This window comes from Carassius carassius, chromosome 3 (assembly GCF_963082965.1).
Source record: "Carassius carassius chromosome 3, fCarCar2.1, whole genome shotgun sequence".
NCBI classification, from domain to species: Eukaryota; Metazoa; Chordata; class Actinopteri; order Cypriniformes; family Cyprinidae; genus Carassius; species Carassius carassius.
The window spans coordinates 13,117,151-13,138,273 of NC_081757.1; the positions used below are offsets into that span (position 1 = coordinate 13,117,151).

At 37.7% G+C, this 21,123-nt stretch overlaps 2 protein-coding genes across 4 annotated transcripts; both read right to left on the reverse strand.

Annotated features, from left to right (window-relative positions):
* Positions 1 to 412: 412 nt before the first annotated feature.
* trpm1a (transient receptor potential cation channel, subfamily M, member 1a) lies at positions 413 to 17,121 on the reverse strand. 3 transcript variants are annotated; one of them, XM_059530018.1, is made up of 27 exons: positions 16,985 to 17,121; positions 13,547 to 13,623; positions 12,799 to 12,997; positions 12,475 to 12,688; positions 12,150 to 12,274; positions 11,844 to 12,015; positions 11,334 to 11,508; positions 10,974 to 11,097; positions 9,566 to 9,638; positions 9,287 to 9,387; positions 8,954 to 9,127; positions 8,671 to 8,805; positions 8,281 to 8,331; positions 7,865 to 8,005; positions 7,415 to 7,444; positions 6,958 to 7,250; positions 6,412 to 6,640; positions 6,197 to 6,328; positions 5,776 to 5,913; positions 5,540 to 5,668; positions 5,195 to 5,446; positions 4,929 to 5,103; positions 3,659 to 3,679; positions 3,413 to 3,557; positions 3,076 to 3,278; positions 2,854 to 2,986; positions 413 to 1,726 (listed from the first exon to the last, which is right to left on the reverse strand). In XM_059530018.1, exons 1-27 carry the CDS (start codon positions 17,072 to 17,074, stop codon positions 514 to 516), a joined length of 4,944 nt encoding a protein of 1,647 aa, XP_059386001.1. In that variant the 5' UTR covers positions 17,075 to 17,121; the 3' UTR covers positions 413 to 513. The 3 variants fall into 3 exon arrangements, with proteins under 3 accessions (XP_059386001.1, XP_059386000.1, XP_059386002.1); XM_059530017.1 differs by having other exon boundaries at positions 4,911 to 5,103; XM_059530019.1 differs by lacking the exon at positions 3,659 to 3,679.
* A 1,232-nt stretch (positions 17,122 to 18,353) lies between these two features.
* Positions 18,354 to 19,894, reverse strand: LOC132114288 (transcription initiation factor IIA subunit 2-like). The gene is made up of 4 exons (XM_059522405.1): positions 19,695 to 19,894; positions 19,028 to 19,132; positions 18,781 to 18,907; positions 18,354 to 18,683 (listed from the first exon to the last, which is right to left on the reverse strand). The coding sequence occupies exons 1-4, from the start codon at positions 19,764 to 19,766 to the stop codon at positions 18,658 to 18,660; spliced, it is 330 nt and encodes a 109-aa protein (XP_059378388.1). The 5' UTR covers positions 19,767 to 19,894; the 3' UTR covers positions 18,354 to 18,657.
* Between the last annotated feature and the right edge of the window lie 1,229 nt (positions 19,895 to 21,123).

The following is a 21,123-nucleotide window of genomic DNA, read 5'->3' on the forward strand; positions in this document are numbered from 1 at the left end:
GCCTCCCATTCGAGCATAAAGTCTTACTGACCATACAGTGCATTCTTTTATGTTCTGTTTTATAACATGTCTTCCTTGATTTTCTTGTCTGTACTCCATGATGTCAGAGTTAACTGATTACGTAAAAAGATTAAAATATCTTTTCTAAGTTATTTACAAGTGCCTGATTTATTCTTTATGAAGGTTTACTTAATGAAATATATAATTTATATAAAATTAGGAAATATGTGTAGTAATAAACAGCATAACTAAAGTGTAATTTCCCTTTATTTTGAAAAAATGGGATAGTTAATATCTACAGCACAGAGGTAGTCCCTGATTTCCCTTTTTGCATACTGTGTTTTAGCATTAAAATTACATACCTCAAATAGAAATGTATGAAAATATCCCTGCTAGCTAAGATGTCAATGCACAAGCATAACTAGTGTTAGTTAGAAGAGTGTTCCATACTGCAAACCAATGAAAATCAACTTTTTTTAACCTAGCACTACTGCAATGATCTTGTGCTTATGTCTATGTGCCTGTCCTTTCTCTAGAGGGTCTTAGGTCATTGGTGTTGACTTCACAGGCCCCGGCCAGGTCTTTCACACTACTGGCTGCTTGAGGTTTAGCCAGGATGCTCCCTACAGCCTTCGCCTTTCGTGGGTTAGTGTTCAGACTCTTAGATCTGAGTGAGGGGTACATCCTGTCCTCTGCAACATACAAGTGATCCGAGTCAGTCAGCTCCTCTCTTTTCTCTTCTCCTCCCTCTGTTTTGGTGCTTTCGCTATCCGCCTCTGACTGATCCTCATCTTTCTTCTTCTCCTCACTTTCCCCTTGTTGTGTTTTTGTCCACTTGCTCTCCTTAGAAGATCCTTCTTCATCTTGGGCTTCTCTCTGTTTTAATTTCTCTAAAGATGTCTTGGTTGAAAGTCCAAACGGAGAGGGATGAACTTTGTCATCGAAGCGTGGAGGCCAGCGACCTAACGTTGGCGATCTGCTTGCTTGATCCTGTAGGCCGTGAGGCTCTGAAGCCCACATATTCCCTTGACTGCACAACCTCGACTGTGCCATAGAGGCGTACAAAGTACCACTTTGGGATCTGTTCTCGTATGAAAGTGAGTTACTTTGAGCTTCAGTTGGGTACTGCCTCAGGGATTGCGCTCTTTCCCGAGGATGTGAAACTGCTATGTCTTTTCCAGTTTCTAGCAGAGCTTGTGGATCTTTAGGGTGTTGAGTGGAGGTGAGTTTTGGGGATTGAGAGGTCTGGACTCTGTCTTGTGACTCGCAAGGAGAGATGAGGATGTCCACACTGGAGCTGGAGCGTGTCCTTTGCCGGAGGGGCACCACATCCAGCGTGGGTCCGTAGCAAGAACCTTGATGTGGGTTTAGAAGGAGGTCACTGCTACCAATACTGCCGCGTCTCTCTGCATAGCTCTTCTTGTCCCCTGACATCTCCTCACCGCGGTCTTCGGCATCCAGGTGCCAGCGGTACAAACTGTAGCCATCGGCGCTGTTGATGCTACCGCGACGAAGCAGGCCGGATTGGTCCACGGCCATTGAGCTACCGGATCGAGCATGGACCAGTTCGCAGCGGTCGATCCCAACCAGCCGTTCCAGCGCGTGCATCATGCGGCCGGAGAACTCCTCTAGCTGAGCCAAGCGTAGGTCTACTGTCTGCAGTGAGGCTTTCATGGAGTGCTCTCGTTCATTCACCTCCTCTAGGCGCATGGACATATTCTCAACTCTGCGACAATAAGTGTTTCAAATTGGTGTGTTCATTTTAACCTCAATAGTGATTGTAAATGAAGAGCTCAACAATAAGGATGCAAGCGTGCAATGATTTCTGGCCAGATGACAGAACTGTCGCCAGCTTTTTCAGGCCAGTTCTGCAATGCCACTAAACCTTTTTATATTCACTGATCCTGTGCACCATTTTTTATACAGTTTAAACTCAATTGTTTGGTTTTTTTGTTATGTAGTCTACATTCTGTTTCCAAATTCTGCTAATTTGCCACCAAGACAATGTGATCTAATTGGCTAACATAGATGAGGATTTGTTGAAAATCTTGAAAGCACAAGAGGCTGTTCACACAGACTGCATTTCTGCATTCCACTGCATTCTTTTGCAGCGTCTCACACATGATGGCATTCAAAAAACAGCACCCTTAAGTTAAAAGTTAAAGTAAAACATTTTTCAACTGCTCGTGTTTTTCAACACCCCAAGTGGAAAACAAAACTTGAGATGCGACTGTTTTTTAAAAGGTTGCCAGACTACAATTTCCATTCCATTCTAGCACAGGTGAATGCAGGACACAGGAAACCAAGCTCATGCAATTTTTTGCAGCGTTTCAATGTTCAAATTTGGTGAACTTTGACCTGCATATTTGTATCACCTGAAGCAAGCGGTGTGATCAACAGAAGATTGGTGAGGTTTGTTAGCTGAATTAAATTATGCTAACTATAATAATGCAGAATTGGAGTGGAGTAGACTGCATATTTTTACATTTTTAATGTATTATATGTTGAATTATGCAAAATAAATCGCATTACTGCAATTGCATTAATGCATTACTTCAACACTGCATTTTTAGAACACCATCATGAGACGCTGCAAAAGAGAGCCGACATGATGCAATGTTTACTTCAAAGGGAATCAATTTGAAAGGTGTGCAGTGGATTGCAAAAAACACATTCTGTTGAAACCTCATACCAGACAGTAATATTTTACATCACATGCAAAAAAATGTGTGGATGATGAAAAAATGCATTGCCATCTCTAAAAAATTGTCATTTAGAACCACAAAAGAAAATCCTTATTGTTGAGCCCTGAAATGACATTTACAGGAGCAGTTGTTATTTTTCATCCAGTACCTCTGGGAAGTAATTCGGATTCGCTCATCATTGGAAGACTGTGCCTCGTCCTCCTTCTCTCTGAAGTATTCCTCCACACACTGTTCCTCAAACTCATGCAGACTCTTCAGTTCCTCCAGACTCAGAGTCAACTCTGAAAAAAGGAAAAAAAATATGTTTTAAAATAGATTGCTATAAGATTGATTCATTGAAGCAGTAAAAATCAATAATAGGAGTAATAACTCAGTCCGCAGTCTCTCTCATCCAGCTCCCCTTCCTGTTTCTTCCTGCAGCGGCAGCACAGGCGCTTCAACACAATGTATATGTGGCTGAAAATGATGAGGGGAGGAGGAAGCACAGGTCTGTCATGAAAAGTCATGATGAGCTGGTAGCGCTGGAACTTCCAGACTTGGTTGGAGATGGATTTCACTTCAAAGAACGTGTTACTGTGAAAGGAATGAGTTCTCTCAGTGTTGTACTGCTGATAATGAATGTATGAGAACATAATACTTTGCTCCAGTTCTTGGCTCATCATTGCTTGACATTACAGTGCTTACATTTTGTTTATCTTTTGACTCACTTGAATACAGCAATAAGCAGGTTAACCAGTAGGATGTTGGCTACCAGTAAGTAACAGGCCATGATGGCAGGTGTGAGCCAGGCCCCAGGTATACATGGGGGGAGCTTCTTCCCATCTTCATCATACATGTTTTCACCACAGGGTGCTGCCATACATTACAGAGGTTATGATGCAACCGTGACGTCATTCTATAGTGTTTGATAATTACATTAAATTGTGGATCTAGTGGAAGAATTTTACACTCACGATTAATCTCCATCGCATAGACTATGAGTATTTAAAAAGAAAGAGAAAAAACACAGTTAAAGATTACGGAGAACTAAACAAATATGAATCATTTCACAATCAGCCATCTAAATAGTGCATTAGGAGGGGAATTAACTATTTTAAAATAATAGTCATTGTGAAAGATTTTTGTACACTTCACATTTAAGGTGAAGAAAGGAAAGATACAATACCATTCAAAGTTCTGGATAAGATACTTTTGTTCACCAAGGATGCATTCAATTGACCAAAACTGTCAGTTAAGACAAAATCTTCTTTTACAAAAATATTTTAAATTAATATTTCACAACAGTACAATTTTTACTGTATTTTATCAAATAAATTCCTTGGTGAATATAAGAGACTAACATTAAACTCAAAAAGAAAAACCCACCCTAAACTTTTGAATGGTAGCGTAGGTTTGCACAATAAGTTGTGCTTTCTTTCAGAACTGCATTTTAACATATTTCTGTATAATTACCAGCACTTATTTTCATTTGTTCTATATTATCAGTAATTTTTTCCAAAAAGAGTAGAAAAACAGTACTTGAAATTAATTTGCAATGTATCCAAAATGGACTGCATGCCAAGATACTAGCAATTTTCTTTTTGTTACTACAAAGTGAGCAAAAAAACAACAAAAAAACAACGTTACAAACCAACCAAGTACAAACCAACGTTTTAGTCACACAGGATCTTCCTCAGTGGAGGAACAGATAATGAATTTAAAGTATTACGTTTTTACTCTTTTTGGAAGAATTATTATAACTTGAAATCATGTTATATATTACATTTTGACTGTATTACCATTAAATACAGTATTTTTTTCTTTTTAATTTCCTAATTAAAATAGCAGCTATTTGTTCACCTTGTATTTAATTCTAAATTTCCATTTATTTGTTTAGCAGCTTATACATGAGAATTATGTAGGCATAATTTAACCAAACGAGTTGTACAAGGCTAGAGCAGAAGTGTAAAAGTAAAAGAAAAATGCCAACAATCAACAGCTACTAGACATAAAGACCTAAAACTCACAAGCAGGGCAGGTAAAGACTGGCACTGTCACACACTCAGTCCATCACACATGATGCAGTAGAGGGCGAATGCCACTGCAGTGTAAATGGTAACTGATCAGGAGATGAGACAACTCTTTCGGTATAGCTCACAGATACGGTGAGGGTGGAATGGAGACGAGACGGATCATCCACACATGAATCAGGAAACAGAATCTTACTATGAATTCTAGTCTTACGGTCTATCGAGTCAGCAAACACTTCTCCGTAGATCATCCAGTAGGGCATGTAGAAGATATTCCTCGCCAGACGCCACGTCGGCTCCTCGTCCGGGTGCAGGATGGCCTGGCGAGCCACGCCGAAACTCATGAGAACCACCAGCATGATCACCACAAAGTACAGCATGTCAATCATCTGTGCACACAGACACACAAACAAATATCATTCTTCTTCAGAAAACAGAAGTTATTGAGCCATTAATATAAGTTTTTCTGTTAGTTCTCACCATTTTACCAATCATCATGACATATGGTCCCAAATACTTGTTAACTCCAAAAATGTCGAGGACACGAATGTACCAGAAGATGATGTCTACACAGTAGATGACGCGTCCGTAGCCCATGTAAGGCTCATTCTGCAGTCGCAGTAACAGTCCCATGAGGAACATGGTGATGGCAGCCAGGTCAGTGATGTTCCAGTACTCCTCAAGCCATACGTTTATCTTCTGTTTCAGCTTTCCTGGCTCTGACATCAGGATCTACACACAAGCACATGTGTCCAATGAAGAAAAAAACAACACCACACAAATATGACAATATAGCAACACATTTTGTTTGTTTGTGTTCTTCACCTGTCTAACTTTCTCTAGTCCAAGAGTGATGATGTAGGAGATGACGATCCATTCCTGCAGTGATGGCCATCTCTCCATTTTCACCAAGATAATGTAATTATACAGCATCAGGTATACCAGGTAGGCAGTCTTGAGTAGATATATAATCATTATGTTTTTATTTATAACATAATTTTACATAATTTTTTTATTAATGGTGTGTTTTGACTGTGATGTGCTTTTAAATATTCACATACCGTATTGAACCAGAACTTGGTAAATGGTGCATTATAGAAATTGTATATTTTCTTCCCAACAGGCACACGTTTCTGTTTCTTTTTACTATCTTCCTCATCACCTTTCTTAGATGCTCTGTCCATGCTCATGGTGCCATCCTGAAAATAAAAACCCAACCTGAGAGTTTTACTCAGTTTCACCTCATAAAGGTCCATAAAAAATTAAGAAGCCAGTGTTGAATATGTATTCTACCATTCAAAAGTTTAGGGTCAGTACAATTTTTTTTTTTTTTTTTACTGTTGTTGAAAGAAGTCTCTTTTGCTCACCAAGAGTGCATTTATTGAATCAAAAATACAGAAAAAACTTAATATTGTGAAATATTATTACAATAATTTTTTTCCCATTGTAATATATCTAGAAATGTAAAGTACATATTTTTACCTTGCCAGATTTGTTATCATCCTCTTTGTCTTTGAGCTCTTCGTTGTCTTTGGAGTTTTGGTAAGACAGATCATCTCCAGTTCGGAAGTCTAGGAGAAGAATGGTTGGAGGAAAGATGATTCCGAGGATTACCTGTGAATGATATGAAATGATACAAATGTTGATATATAATAGTTCGAGTCAGTGACTTAGTGTGTTTATTTTGTATTGCAGACCTTGAGTCCATTGCTCTTGCCCACCCGCAGGCAGCCCATCCACATGTCGGTGAGCAGCATCTGGCTGCAGGTGTGGGCTATAAAGTCTCTGTGTTTGGCAGCTACAGCCAGTTTCAGACAGGTGGAGTTACTCCAGTTCTTCAGTTCATATGTCAAAAGCTTCATGGCCACCTGTTCATCATGCTTGTATGATTGATCTAGCAGCTCATATGCTAACTGACCAAATTCCCTGAGTATGAGAGAGAGGAGAGAGAGGCTTTATGAGAAGTAACACTGTGTTGACAGTTTAATTAAGAAATAAAAAGCAAAAACAGTTCTATTCTATTCTATTCTGTTCTGTTTAGCCACATGCAACCAAATCCTACTTTGCCTTTCCTAAGTAAATTAATACAGAAACACATACATTTTTCATAAAATACACAAATTAAGCAACTGCCCTTCAAAGTTTGGGGTCAGTAGGCCTATGTTTTTTTCTCTCTTTTTTAGCAAGGACATATTAATTAACCAAGTGTGATAGTAAAGACATATAATATATGAATTGCTCACTTGGAACTATTGTCCAGATCCTGCGAGATGTCATCCACTAGTTCGCTCCGCGAGGATTCGTGCGCCATCGCTTTATAGAGTTTACACGCCACCAGAGCTTTGGCCATGGCCTCTTCTCCCCTCTGCCAGAGAAACAGCGCCATCTTCTGGCGCTTCATGAGAACAGCCCACACCATCAGCTCATGGAAGGGGTACTGGAATCGACTGACCTCTGGGTCATCAACGTCAATATCGATTTCTTCCTCTTTCTTCTTCTTCATCTTCTTTTTGCCTTTCGGTCTTGGGTCATCGTCCTGTCAAAAACAAAACGAAGCGAGTGTGTCTGTAAATAGGATAGTTTTCTACAAGTTTTAGCTACCAGTCATATTTCTTTGAGTGTGTTTGTGTGTGAGAGTATACTGAATGCATATTAATACACTTACAAACAATTTGCCTTTTTTATGTTTTAGTGGCTTACCTCCATACCCAGGAGTTTCAAAGCTTTGGGCTAAAAGAGAGCAGAAAGAGAGAGAATCAGACGTGTTTGAGCATATTTGATTAGCCTTTTTAATAACACACTGGTAAATAACTGGTTAATCGATTTTTTAATCGTCTGTTTTAATTTCTCAAAAGTGTGGAAGCTGAGAAGCAAGTTACAATTAATAATTATCTATATTTTTGCTAGACCATAGACTAAGCAAGAACAACTAATTGGCCCATTAATTTACAAGTCAGTTATTTTTGTTTGACATTTTTTTCCCTGTAAAATATTTTACTATATTTTTACTCTATGTTCTTTAAAATATTCCTTCTCTAAATGTTGGAGTTTATCAGCCCCTGGAAAAGTCTTGTTGGCCACTATGATATTATTAAGCTTTGTATTTTCAGATATGCTTGAATAAGTGTATAAGGGATGGTGGTAACTCACTCTTTTCAGTCCATAGAGGTTATTATAGAGTGTGCGGAAACTTTTCCTAGTATAGTGACACCGATACGCTCCTCCCATGAGGTACTCCAGAACCAGCCCAATGTCAATCAGAGTGATCTGGTAATCTGGTGGTAAGTTTCCCTGGAAACATTCATTTCATAGCACCATAAAGTAACTTATTCTTTAACTGCTGAAACTAGAGTGAAATAAAACTATTTATGCAATGCTTACACAAAACACACATACACAAATCCAAACACACAAGTGCATTCACACACTGCTAAGAAGATTAAAGTCTTATTCTTTAGAACAATAGGCCATAAAATTACTGAAAAAAGCAGGTGTATGTTTTACTCATTTTGATAATCTTGAAGACAAGAAAGACCATAGCACAATTTATTAATAATGAACTTTACCTTTTTAACATCTCTGACCACAAAATGCAATGTGTTGGTTGGCCCCAATTTCTAAAAAAAAAACAAAAAAACATAAAAACCATATACACAATTCAGGGAAAAGCCCATTAGGCTTCATCTTCTGTAAAACACACAGATGTTTGTGGGCTAAGTGCTTTCTCCTCAACAACAGATTACATTGTATGATATGATAATGGATAATACTAAACACACAAATGACATTTTTAAACCATACTGCATGGAAAGAGAGAAGTGAACAGCAGTGAAAGCTCTAATAACGGGACATGTGGGTCACACTTGTTATTGGTTGTATCATTAAAACATAAAATGATAAAACATAGTGGCTATGTGACTCTCCAATATTCCATAAATATATGATTGTGTGCTAACTGTGTTATAGAGCTCTTCCAGTCGCGGGATTGTCAGGAAACGGTGGATGTTGACGCCATTTTCAATAAGGAGCTTCACAAAATCCACTCTGTCAAGCACGAGTGCGTCCATCATGGCCTGCTCCAGAGAATTAACCTATTTCACACATCAACACACACACACACACACACACACACACACACACACACACACACACACACACACACACACACACACACACATATACACAAACAGATGAAATTTAATTGATACTAATATGATATTACTAAAGAATGAACGTTACCCAGTTAAGCAGCTCTAATTTTCTAGGATCGGTCTCCTCTGGAGGCTCAGGTTTGGATTTGCCACCTTTGCCTTTCTTGGCCCTGGCAGGTTTACCCTTGCTGGGACGGGCCGTTATAGGGCTCTTTGATTTATCCTGCTGGCTCGTGGATGAGGTGGGCAGGGAACCAGCAGGCTGATGATATAGACACGTAAATATCCATTCAATTACTGTATAATACTGAATACAAATACTATGATATATGTATGTATGTGTATATTCATATATACATATATGAATACTGAGTCTCTATGGGCAATCTGTGTGTTATGTTTCCATTAACCCTTCACCTACAGGCCAGTGTTGTCCATGGACGAAGATTTGACTGCGAGCAATATCCACACGGTTCCAGGCCAAAGCTAAACTCAACTGGTCTGGAGCTGAGGCATTTGTGCCTGACGAACCCAAAGATTGTTAAAGGAATAAGATAGAAAGAGCTGCATTAAAAAGAGTTATGAAATAAATATTTATATTTTGATACAATGTACTTTTCAGGAATGTTACATTTCCAGTTTCAGAACTGGTCCTGTTGTATACAGTACTGTGTGACATGTGGTCTGAACAAGAGTTCACCTTTCAGCAGCGCGGTTAAGATGGCCATCTCAATATCCTGCTGACCCTCTGAGGCCGTGCGGAAAACTGTGATCTGTTACAGCACAAAAACGTAAAACTGTGTGGAATGCATGTACTACATACTACATTATACACTATAGTTCAAAGGTTTGTGGACAGTAAGTTCTTTCTTTCTAAAGGAGTTTCTTATGTTGACTGAGGCTACATTTATTTGTTCAAAAATACAGTAAAAACAGTGATACTGTGAAGCACTACAATGTTTTATATATATTTTTTTTTAAAGGTCATTTATTTATGTGATGGCAGTGCAAAGCAATCTCTTATTATCAAAGCAATCTCTTATTATTATCAGTGTTGAAAACAGTTATGCTGCTTAACATTTTTGTGGAAACTGTAATACATTTTAGTTTTTCTGATTTTTGTGATAAATAGTAAAAAAATAAAATAGTTTAAAAATAAAAAAAACTGCATTTTTAAAATTTTAAATAGAAATCTTTTGTAAAGTTCTTATTGCTTTTTAGTATTTTAATGCATAACATTATTTAAAAAAAATAATAATAATCTTACTGACCCCAAAACATTGAAAAGTAGTGGTTCAAGTAATAGTCACAGTACTTAATGATAAATAAAAATATGAAATAAACAATTATAGTATTTGTTTATTCACTTTTCCACAGCTGTTTTTAATTTTCATGGTTCGACAGAAATGTAATATTCATTTGTTTGTGTATAAATTGAAAGAGAATAATTGATTAGCTGGTCAGGTAATATGTGAGCAATAGAGAGATCATCAGAGTGGGCAGTAAGTGCTAATGCATTGTGTTTAAAACATGCATTTATATATTACATAATGCAAAATTTTACAAGACTCCTGAAGATAACATATTCACAGCAACTTTTTTTTTTTTTGATGAATTTAATATCTTAAACTTCAAACAAGTTCGATCTGAGACATCAGAAATTGCTACTTCGGAAAGCCGAGATGCACAAGTATGTTTACTGATTTGTGTTTTCTAAGTTTCTCATAGCTTCTGTTAATCATGTGTTCATCGCATGGTTTTAAGGAACCTGCCTCAATGTCCCCCGGTTTTGGAAATCATTTTAAACCTCATTAAGGACAAAGCACTCAGTGGGATGACAGGGAAATACAATGAAAATTGTGAGCTGGGTGGTTTGAAATTACAACATAGGAAAAAATAGCAAAAAATATAAAATAAAAAGAACAAAATAATGTATGATATGAAAAAGGCAAATGAGGCAAAATGAATAACAGTCATGTTTATTATTATTATATCTGTGAAATATAACAGTATAAAACAGAATATTAATCATATTTACACAGTTTGTTTTCTTGAACAAAGTTGTCTTTAATCGGTTTTCTTGACATCCCATCCTTTATTTTACTCACCAGCTCTCTTTTCTTCATGCACTCCATCACCATGAGATAAATCTGCTGTGCCTGATTCCGGTTGTAGTTGAATGTCTTCTGTATGGTTACTAAAAGCTGGTCTCTAACACTATCATTAACCAACCTGCACCAGAACAAGGTAATGGAGACCAAGAGAAGGAGCTTTAAGAAACAAAGAGGTTCAAAGCGGTTCAGTATTCAGGGACCTTTAATGTCACAAATGTGGTTTTTTTTTTCATCAGCACAATAACCTATCAGTAAAAACTTACCTTTTCTCCTGTCATGCAGTCAATTTACCTCAGAAAAAAAGCACTTGCAGGATTGCGCACCTTTAAAATTCATCATCAATATTTTCCTCACCCATCCTCCTCCGAGTACTTGTGAGCGAATGAAATGATATCCGATGCTCGGCCGCTGCCGTCGCACACAACCACAGGTACAGGAGGTTCCTCACGCAGACTCTCCAACACAATGGAGATTACATTCGGCCCTCCTTCAAGAATCAGACACACCAAAGGAACCCCATGACCCAGACCTGTTCAAACACAAACAAAAAACACCCTCACGGACAAATATGCACAAAATAAGCAACGATTAGACATGAAAAGATGCTTTTGAGCATGATAAAGATGGTTGTTTTGACTGCAGTATGGGATGACGTCTGGACATCCCTTTGCTGTCCCAGCCTCACCAGGAACTCCAGGCATAGGATGACAAAGGGAAACCCAGGAGGTCACAGACTGGGCTTTCCCTGACTAAACCAACACTCATGGACTCCAACAGTGTTTTATTCCCTTTTGACTTGATGGTTCCATTCAAATTGTTTAACTTTCTTCAAAAAGCTGACTTAACTACTAAAAGTTGACTTACGTGTGTTGATCTTCTGCAGAGAGATGTGTTTCTCCAGCTGCCTGCGCAGTCGGACCTCCGCACCATACTTTCCGTGAGTGCCGTTGTCAGCCAGAATGAAGTGGGAATGGCTATTGTTAAGCACAGAAAGTTTGCTGAGAGGGTTGGACATGGTTTGGTAGGGTCGTGTCACCTGGTCCAATCAAAAACACAGACACAGTTGTGATACATCGCCCAAAAACCTCACAGAAACCAAACCTCAGACATTCACTTATGGTGATTAAACACAAGTACATGCATTCCTGTGCAATGACACAAATGGCTTACGTCTCTTCCGATCAGATCCTCTTTATTTTCCACAATACCCCATGGTGCAATTCCGATGGCGCACACTTTCCCACGGGACTTGGAAGAGTGATCTTTTAGCGCATCTCCCACATGCCGAATCACTCCTGTATTATATGATGAAGGAATAAAGATGGAATTATTAGTGTGTCATGTGATGGAGTCATGTGCAGTTTCTTGCTCAACAGGAAAGCAGATGATTCAGTATCTGAAAGAGGAACAGATGACCATTTAATTGATGTCACTTAGGTCACACCATGACCTGACCTTATTTTCAGGCCACACTTCTGTGTTGTCAAACACTCACCTGTACTAACTCCCCCAGTGAAGATCCAGGCCCCAGTGGTAACTGCTGCTTTTATCAGGCCCTTTCCAAACACTTGCTTGAGTTTGGGCTGCAAGTCGAAGTTCTGCAGGCCTCCATGCACAGAGATCAGCAGGGTGGGCAGCTCCAGCTGCCAGTCTTTCACCATCAGATGCAGAAGGTTGTCGGGCTTGGTATCACAGGACACACGGATATACTGATGATAAAAAAGGAAGAAAGGAGAGAAAATGGTATGACTTCAGGGGATCAAATGCACATTTTTGTGCAATGAAAAACAAATGAATCACATGGTTATCTGAAAAATACCATGGCCTTGTTGACATGACCTCCTCCCTGGAATTCAATGATGCCGTATGAGTCAGTGGGCGTGGCTTGTGTGTGCTTAGCAACCGACCATTTCTCTTGTGGAGGCTCGGCCTGCACCCCCTGGCCTTCCTCTGCGTTCTTATTGGTGGAGCCAGGAAGAATAGCCACATGTTGGTTTACCAGCTGACCGCAACAACACCTACAATAGTTATCAAAAATGGAAAAAGTCAATATTAACCGTAAAAACATACCTAATTAATTTCTACAATTGTATATAACTTCTCTTGAGTGCTGAATGGACAAGCATCTTTATGGATTTAGAACTATAATGTTGCACTAAGATTAATTTACTGTATTAATAAGTTAGTCTAAAAGTACTTTGTAAATAAATAAATAATACAGTTTGTCTTTTCTCAAATTACAATGAGATCAAAATTACTGACCAGTGTTTTTATTTATGTTTCCATATTAGCCTAGTTTTACAAAGAAATTTGGTGCTTTTATAATTTTTATTAGTTTTTGTTTTTTAAATATTTATTAAATAATTCTGTTTAATTTCATTTATTTTATTTAGCAAGTTTAGAATTTCAACTTAGACTTATTTTGTTTCTATAACCAATGAAATATTTCTAATTTGGTTATATATGCAATTTTTCATTTAATGTTTGTATTTTATTTCAGTTAACAAAAAATGTTTTTAATAGTTTTGGTTTTAGTTTTAGTTAATTATAACAACACTGCTACTCACTTGTTGGGCTCTCTGCTGGGGAATATGTGAATGCACTCCCTTTTTAGAAATGTCCTTTCAATCCATGCCCTCTGAAACTGCAAGACACAGAAGAGGAGAATTTAGCTCATTTATTCACTGTCATTTCAGAATGTCAAAACATTTCCCTAATCTCTTTTGTAACGCATTAGGCCACTTCAATTTCTCAGTAGATACAAAAAAGAACAAGCTGTTCTGCAGTTTATCTGTTTATCAAATTGTTTCTGACGAACAATGTGGAAAACAATTAAAACAGCACAAACTGTAAGAATAATTGTGATTATATAGGTTATCTATACAGTGCACAAGTACGAATGTGTGTGTTCAGGGTTTTCACAACAGCTGTGAAGCACTCTGGGTAAATGAAATCACTTTAGACATATTAAAATTATGAAAACAACCGAACCTTTCTAGGTCAATGCACAGTCACATTACACACAGTAGCACTTCTCCCACTCACAGTTGTTTACTTTCTATCTATATATCTGTTAATAATTTTAATTGCACTTGTATTTAAGACAATAATATATAACAATCAGCTTAATGTTATTTGTGTAACACAAGAGTATTCACAGAAATAGACCTGACCTTCAATTGCTCCAATAGCAACCCAAACACATCACTAGAAAGCAAAACATCTTGCTGTGGAGGATCTATATCACAATATTCCACCAATAAATATCTGAGGTATACCAACCTTAACATTATCTCTTGAGCTTGAACTGACTTGCTAGACAGGCACTTTCCCTTAAAAATAAAGTGAAAGACAAAAGACTTGCATTATGGCAGGCTTGTCATGAAGTCTTCCTCCAGTCTGCCTTCAACTGCCTGTGGCCTTCATTTATGGAGCAGAGGTCTGGACCACGTGTGCTGGACCTCAGTGTCAGAGTCCCATGACCACTGAAGATAATCCTGCTGGAACCTCATGACCAATCCACTGGAACACCACAAACTAAAGCCTACTCTGAGACGAGGGGCTCTCTAATCTGCCTCATTGGTCAACATGCTAATCTCTCCCATTAGCCCCTCCACACCTCTTCTTAATGCTGTTTATTGAGGTAAACTGGAAAGGATTAGGAATCAAATGAAAGATACAGGTGCCTCAAGTTCTTACTAAAGTCCTGTCAATAATTTAGGATTTATATTGGAGACAGTAGGCAAATTTGTACCTTTTTCAGGAAGTTGTTGGTGGCTGTTGCTGTAGCAGCGCCATATTAAAAAGCCTCCCACAGAAATCAAATTGAGCACAAGTGCTCTCATTCACAAAGAGCGCAGTATCGCTGAAACATAATCTGGCTCTGGCCCAAGTACATATGAGATTTGTGTTTAGACATCTGTCGACAGCTTTTGACATCTTTGGATTTGGGCATTTTAGAGCTTCGTTTCTCCTAAATCCTAAAGGGTTTAGTCATAGAAACACATGTGGAATTTGCCATGTGGAAAGAGAAGCAGCACAGTCACACAAACCACTCTCTGAAACTGCACAAACAATATTTTTGGAAACTGTAACGTTTTTTTTTTTTTTTGTATTATATTAAGCAGAAATATTTTATATTTTTTAGCTGATGGAGTAAAACAAAAGAATGTAAAACAAATACATTTTTTGGGTGTAGAAATTACCTAATACCTTACATTAAAAAGCCTTCAGCCACATAGCCAATATTGCCCCTAGCTTCCTGATAAAGACTGACGATATTAAACCAAAAGAGTAAACCAGAAAAATCTGCTCCCACTGATCCATAATTACAATTCCCTCAAAGCTCTTACATTAACACATGTCTACCCCGTGAGCAGCTACATAAAGGAGCTCTGTGAGAAGCTCAACTCAGATAATCCTCATCTAAGCAAATCAACTCTGTCTGCCAATAGGAAATGAAGACTAATGTTTCCACACTGTTTACAAGAAAGAAAGATATACAGTAAATATTCTACAGTGCAACAGGATTCAGTTCCAATGGATTTTGTAAAAGGTATTTGGGGTCTTTATTCAAAATTGATAAGCCATTCCCATCAACTCATTATGACTCCCCCAAATCATATGAATCTGAGAGTTATTATATTCTAAAAGGATTATGGATGATTAAAAGTGCCTTTTTTGTGAACATTGAATTAACAAACATTGTTACAGAACATGTCCAGCTGTTAATGCTGATTAAAAGCATATATAAATTTGACAAAGAAAAATGCTGTTGGTCAGTTTGTACCTAGACAAGGATTGAACAGACAGTTTACAGAGTTGGAAGGTCAAATGAATCATGACATTGCTGAATTTTTAATGCAACCTTGCATTTCATGAACTCCAGTACACCGCTTTCCATTCCCGTGAAAAAGGTTTCAGGTCCATTGTAAGCCCACTAAGTGTGTTTTGTCCACTTGTGTTTGGACTCGTTCCACAGAACTCTGCATTAATCACATAAGATTGAGACTTAGAGAGCACAGGGGTTTAAGCTTCCCAGGCCAGTGCTCTTTACTGGGCCATTATCAGAGATTAGAGGACAATACTGAAAACAGGTTTTGTACATGTGCACATCAGTAAGTGTACACTCAGAAATCAAGACCATCACTGGAAACAATGCATTCACCAAATAAGTTTACACACATGGACAAAATCACTGCCGAGTTAACCAACAGAGCCCCCAGTTTTGTTAACATTATATACAAGCCTGCAACATGCAACCAAAACATGCAACTGCAAAAATCAGTCAAACCTCAAACATTCCCAATCTTAAAAAAATTCTGCATGAATTGAGTGTGATAACATCACTTGAGTTAATTAGCCATCCCAAAGCGGAGGCCTCAGACAGACAGGTGAAAGATGGGAACGATTCTAGGGGCTCACAAACATTTGTGACCCTGGACCACAAAACCAAGTGTCAATTTCCTAAATTGAGATGTATACATCATATAAAAGATGAATAAATAAGGTTTCCATTGATGTATGGTTTATTATGATCTGACGATTTTTGGCCGAGATACAACTATTTTAAAACCTGGAATCTGAGGGTGAAAAAAAAACCCCCCCTGAGAAAATCACCTTTGAAGTTGTCCAAATGAATTCTTAACAATGCATATTACAAATCAAAAATTAAGTTTTGATATATTTATGTTAGGACATTTACAAAACATCTTCATGGAACATGATCTCTACTTAATATTCTAATGATTTTTGGCATAAAAGAAAAAATGATAATTTTGACCCATAGTTTTTTTTTTTTTTTTGGCTATTGCTAAAAATATACCCCAGCGACTTAAGACTGGTTTTGTGCTCCAGGGTCACATTTCTAGACGTCTTAAATAAGGGCCCAGATTTCTTAGCTGGCTCTGACCCCAACCATAATTTGATACAGGATTGTTTCTTTAACAACTCAAGATAACCCAGTCAGCTGCTGTAGGAAATGGGGGGGGGGGGGGGTCTCTTACCTTCTGAGAACCAGAGGGGGTGCGTTTAATAGATGCACGCTTAAAAGACCCCTCTTTGCCCTTTTTTCCTCCAAAGCCCCTGTTATCCATTTTTATGAGATCCTAAAGTCCAGCCATCACCATCCAGGCTTACAGTCTCTGTGACCAGCACACGAAATGACCAACAGCTGAACAGAGTGATGTCCAACTCCAGCATTCCACAGCGAGATGCAAACAGTATGACGCTGACACAAAGACCCCCTTCCCTGACTACTGTGTGTGTGTGTGTGTAATCAGGCTTAATGGAGATGCCCTATGAGTTATGCTTTTTAATGCAGGAGATTTATTAAATGGTGATTGAAGGTAAATCTGGGTAAAAGTCTAACAAAAATGGCTCTAATGCTAAATAAAAAATGGTTAGGTTATGACTTGGGAAGTATTAAGAAATCGAAATGCAGGGCTTAGCTGAATATGACAGTGCAGAGTAATCACTCATGTACCAATGTTCAGGTGATGGGATCACAAAACAATCTGTTATCAAAACAATTTTTGTCATTACCATCAGTTAAAATCTCAAGATTATAAAATAGTTTGGCTTGAAAATGCAGCCAACACCTATTTGTTCTGCTCCAACAACTGATACACCAGGGTTCCTCAAATCTCGCTCTGAATACGCTGCAGAGTTTAACTCCAATCCTGATCACAGTCACCTGCCTGTGATTTTCTAATGATCCTGAAGACATTGCTTTGCATGCTCAGGTGTGTTTGATTAGGGTTAGAGCTAAACTTTGCAGGAAAGTGGATCTCAAGGTCCAGATATGAGGATCCCTATGATGCACAATGTAAGGAATAAAGAAAGGCATGAATTTTTCAGATTACGCTTCTGATAGCATTCCTGCCTGATTTAATGTTCAAAATCACTGAATTGCAGGCAAACTTTACACATTTCATCTTAAATTGATGGTTTGGACACATTTAGGCCATTTTCACAGACGGGATTTATCTTAAACCAGGACTAGGCCATAGTTCAATTAGGATTTTAAAGTAATTTTCATAAACATGCCTTAGAAAAAACATTACTGGTGTGCATCTTGAGACAAAATAAGGGCACTGACATATTTCAAGATCAATCATTGCAAGTTTTCCTTCTAGCTGAAACAGCTCAGATTTACATTTTAGTTGGGGACTAGGATTAAACTTTGTCTGTGAAACTGGGGGTTAAGGTTATAGGTGAGAGCTAACAAGAATTAAACTCTGCAAAACCATTTGTAGACATGACCAGTCAGCTGTTGCACATTCTGCAGTGCGCATGTTGTATCATCCTGTTCATTTGAAGGAAAAAGCCCATTGATGGAAAAAAAAACAATTCTTCAAAACAAAAGAAGCCAAAAACCATTTAAAACAAGTTTATTAGAGAATAAGCTAAACAGCAACAAACTGAAAAGCATTGGCATTTCTATGAAAATTATATATATTTATTTATAAAAAGAAAAGTTTAATGTGATATCCAAGGCTTTTGTGTGCTCCATACGTTTGTCAGTCCTCCACTGAGCAGGTTGATGTATGAAGGCTGGAGAATGGTTTCTTGCAATAAATAATATATACACAGTCCCCACCGCTGTGTGCCTCGTCTTCAATTCTTTTCATCCTTCCCATCAGCCAGCAAATTCAGTTCACTTCTCTTCACCTTGGTTTCACTCAGCTGCATTAGGCCCAGTGTCTATAACAGAGATAAAAGGTTTGTTAAGGAGGACTGCATCACAACACCAGAAGTATGAAACTAATAGAACATCAGCAAAGTGAACCAATTGTCTTACTTTTGCCATCACAGGCTACAATTTTTACTTTGTCCACCTTAACCAGATCCGTCACCTCCCGGAACTCAACGTCATTTAAAACAAACGTCCAGACATTATCGCAGAATCTGTATGTGTTCAGAGATCCCTGTGAATAAAACAAAGAGCAGTGGTTTTTAGTGCGTCACAGCTGTGTCTGCGTAATCTCTTGCATAAGCAGACAACATTTAAACCTCTAACTTAAGGCTATTGTAGAGCATTAACTTACCCTAAAATTGACCCTGTTGCGGACCCGGTTGGCCAGCGCTGTGTTGATAGCTTTATCAAACTGTAACAGGACTTGGAGGGCTAACTGTGGTGTGATCTGTTGAGACTATGGAAAGACAGAAAATACAGATAATTCAGACAATTTCACACACTATTAAGCTTCACTGTATTTTCTTTTGATTAAACACTAATAATGCTTTCTGGTTTCTTGAGTGGACTGATTCAGGAAGTCCATCTTAAATCAGAGTTAATATTATTAGACATGAGCATAGTCATCTTCCTCCATGATTGTTATTAGTATTCACAGACTGGTATAATTGTGATGATCCAAATCCGCGGTAATGTGAAAATAAATTAATGTAAACATCTAAGAAACACTACAGCAGTTACTTTATCCCTCATTAGGGCAGCTAAGTTGATTCATTAGTTCTTCTGATAAAAAGCAGCTCAAATGCAAACACAGCTGTTGTTAGCTAACACTCATTTAACTTTAATAAACCGATGCATCACTAACCACAATGAGAACAAATAATAGGATTTAGCACTAAGATGTGATATGATAAGCCTCAAGGTAGACGACTGTAACGTTAACGTTATTTATCTATCACATCATTCTGCGCTTGCTAGCAATCACGCTAGATAACTTCACTGTGATTCAACACACTTACCTGAATAAGTTCATCAAGACTCTCCTGTAGACTGTTCCCGAGTGTCGTGTTTCTGTAGAGTTGATATGCCATAGTGTATTTTCAGTGCGAACGCCGTACGCTGTTCTGTTTAAAATAACCGTCGGACCTTCGCTGATGCTTTGTGATTTGCCCGCTGGTCGAGCACTTCCTCAAAATCCAAACTGAGCCCTGAGCTACGGAAACTCGCGAGGGACATAACATCTCCGATCATGAAGGCAGGGGGATACAAATCACACAGGAGTTTGTACAGTTCCTCTAACATGAAAAACAAAAATTAATATTCTAAACATAACATTTCTATAACAATGCGTTGTCTTTTGTTTTTCCTTTTTGCTATAATTGTTTTTTTAAATTAGAAATCCCTCCATAAACTAAGTATGTGGTTCCATTTGTGCCAAAAAAATAACCAACTGCTTTGTATTTGTTTTTGTCTACAGTCGTTTCCTTTCCTACTTGTTCAGATAAAGGCAAATGTGTAACCTCATATTTAAGTACAATGAAGAGATATGTGTGACACATTAACGTTATTCATCCTTATAATGATTTTTATCCATTTTCTCAAAATGTCAGTAGATGGCAGCAGATGAAAAGTCCAGCCATTTTTGTTATTATTATATTAACTTTATAATCCCTTGAACCTCCCTTATTTGTTCCTTTGCAAAGTGCTGTAAGCTGTTTCTGAATTAATTTTCATATTTTTTTTTGTTTTGAAACTTTTTTTTTGACATTTCTGTTTCCCATTTTATTAAAACATATTAGAGGTTTCTAACGTTTAAAAGGTCACAAATAAAGCTCTCATTGATTTTTTTTCCCTTATATAATGTTGTTATCTTCATAATCTATTATACCAAAACTCTACTTGTTTACCACGTTAAGTAGATAACAATGCCAATAAAAAGCATGACTGAGGTAGAATATTAGCCAATTTATTAAGTAATTTATCAGTTAAAATCAGGGTGTAATTTTGTCATTAATGGAAACAAAGATTTTGACAATATACGTAGGCCTGTTTGTGTGTATTAAGCATACATAAAATGTTAGCTTTATATAAGTTTGTCTAAGCAGCACAAAGAAGTCACCCATTTCATTTATAAAATGTTTAAAGTGTCAAAACACATCTGAGATGTGATGGAAATGACTGCCTTACTGCATTACTTCTATGAGCAGTCAAATATTCTGAGGTTCATCTGTGGGCAATCTAATGAATTGTAATGACTTCTCAATGAATTTAAATAAGCTCTGAAAATAAACTCAGTACGATGCATGGTTTTTTAACAATTCATGTCTGCAATATCTGTAACATCTGCACATTTCAGCTTTGTAAATCAAGTTTAAAGTTTTAATAAATCATTTCTAGTTAATTAACTAAATTCACTGAAGACACAGGGTTAGGGGTTTAGGGTTCGAT

Bases quoted from the DNA above. Each gene is read 5' to 3' on its own strand.
- LOC132114288 (XM_059522405.1), bottom strand. From the start codon at position 19,766: ATGGCATATCAACTCTACAGAAACACGACACTCGGGAACAGTCTACAG. The intron at 18,908-19,027 runs GTAAGTTAATGC...TTTTATTCACAG, and splicing joins GCAACAGGGTCAATTTTAGG to GGATCTCTGAACACATACAG. The intron at 18,684-18,780 runs GTAAGACAATTG...TCTCTGTTATAG, and splicing joins TGTAGCCTGTGATGGCAAAA to ACACTGGGCCTAATGCAGCT.
- trpm1a (XM_059530017.1), bottom strand. From the start codon at position 17,074: ATGGATAACAGGGGCTTTGGAGGAAAAAAGGGCAAAGAGGGGTCTTTT. The intron at 12,016-12,149 runs GTAAGCCATTTG...TGATTGGACCAG, and splicing joins AGGATCTGATCGGAAGAGAC to GTGACACGACCCTACCAAAC. The intron at 1,727-2,853 runs GTACTGGATGAA...TTATTGTCGCAG, and splicing joins ATCCGAATTACTTCCCAGAG to AGTTGAGAATATGTCCATGC.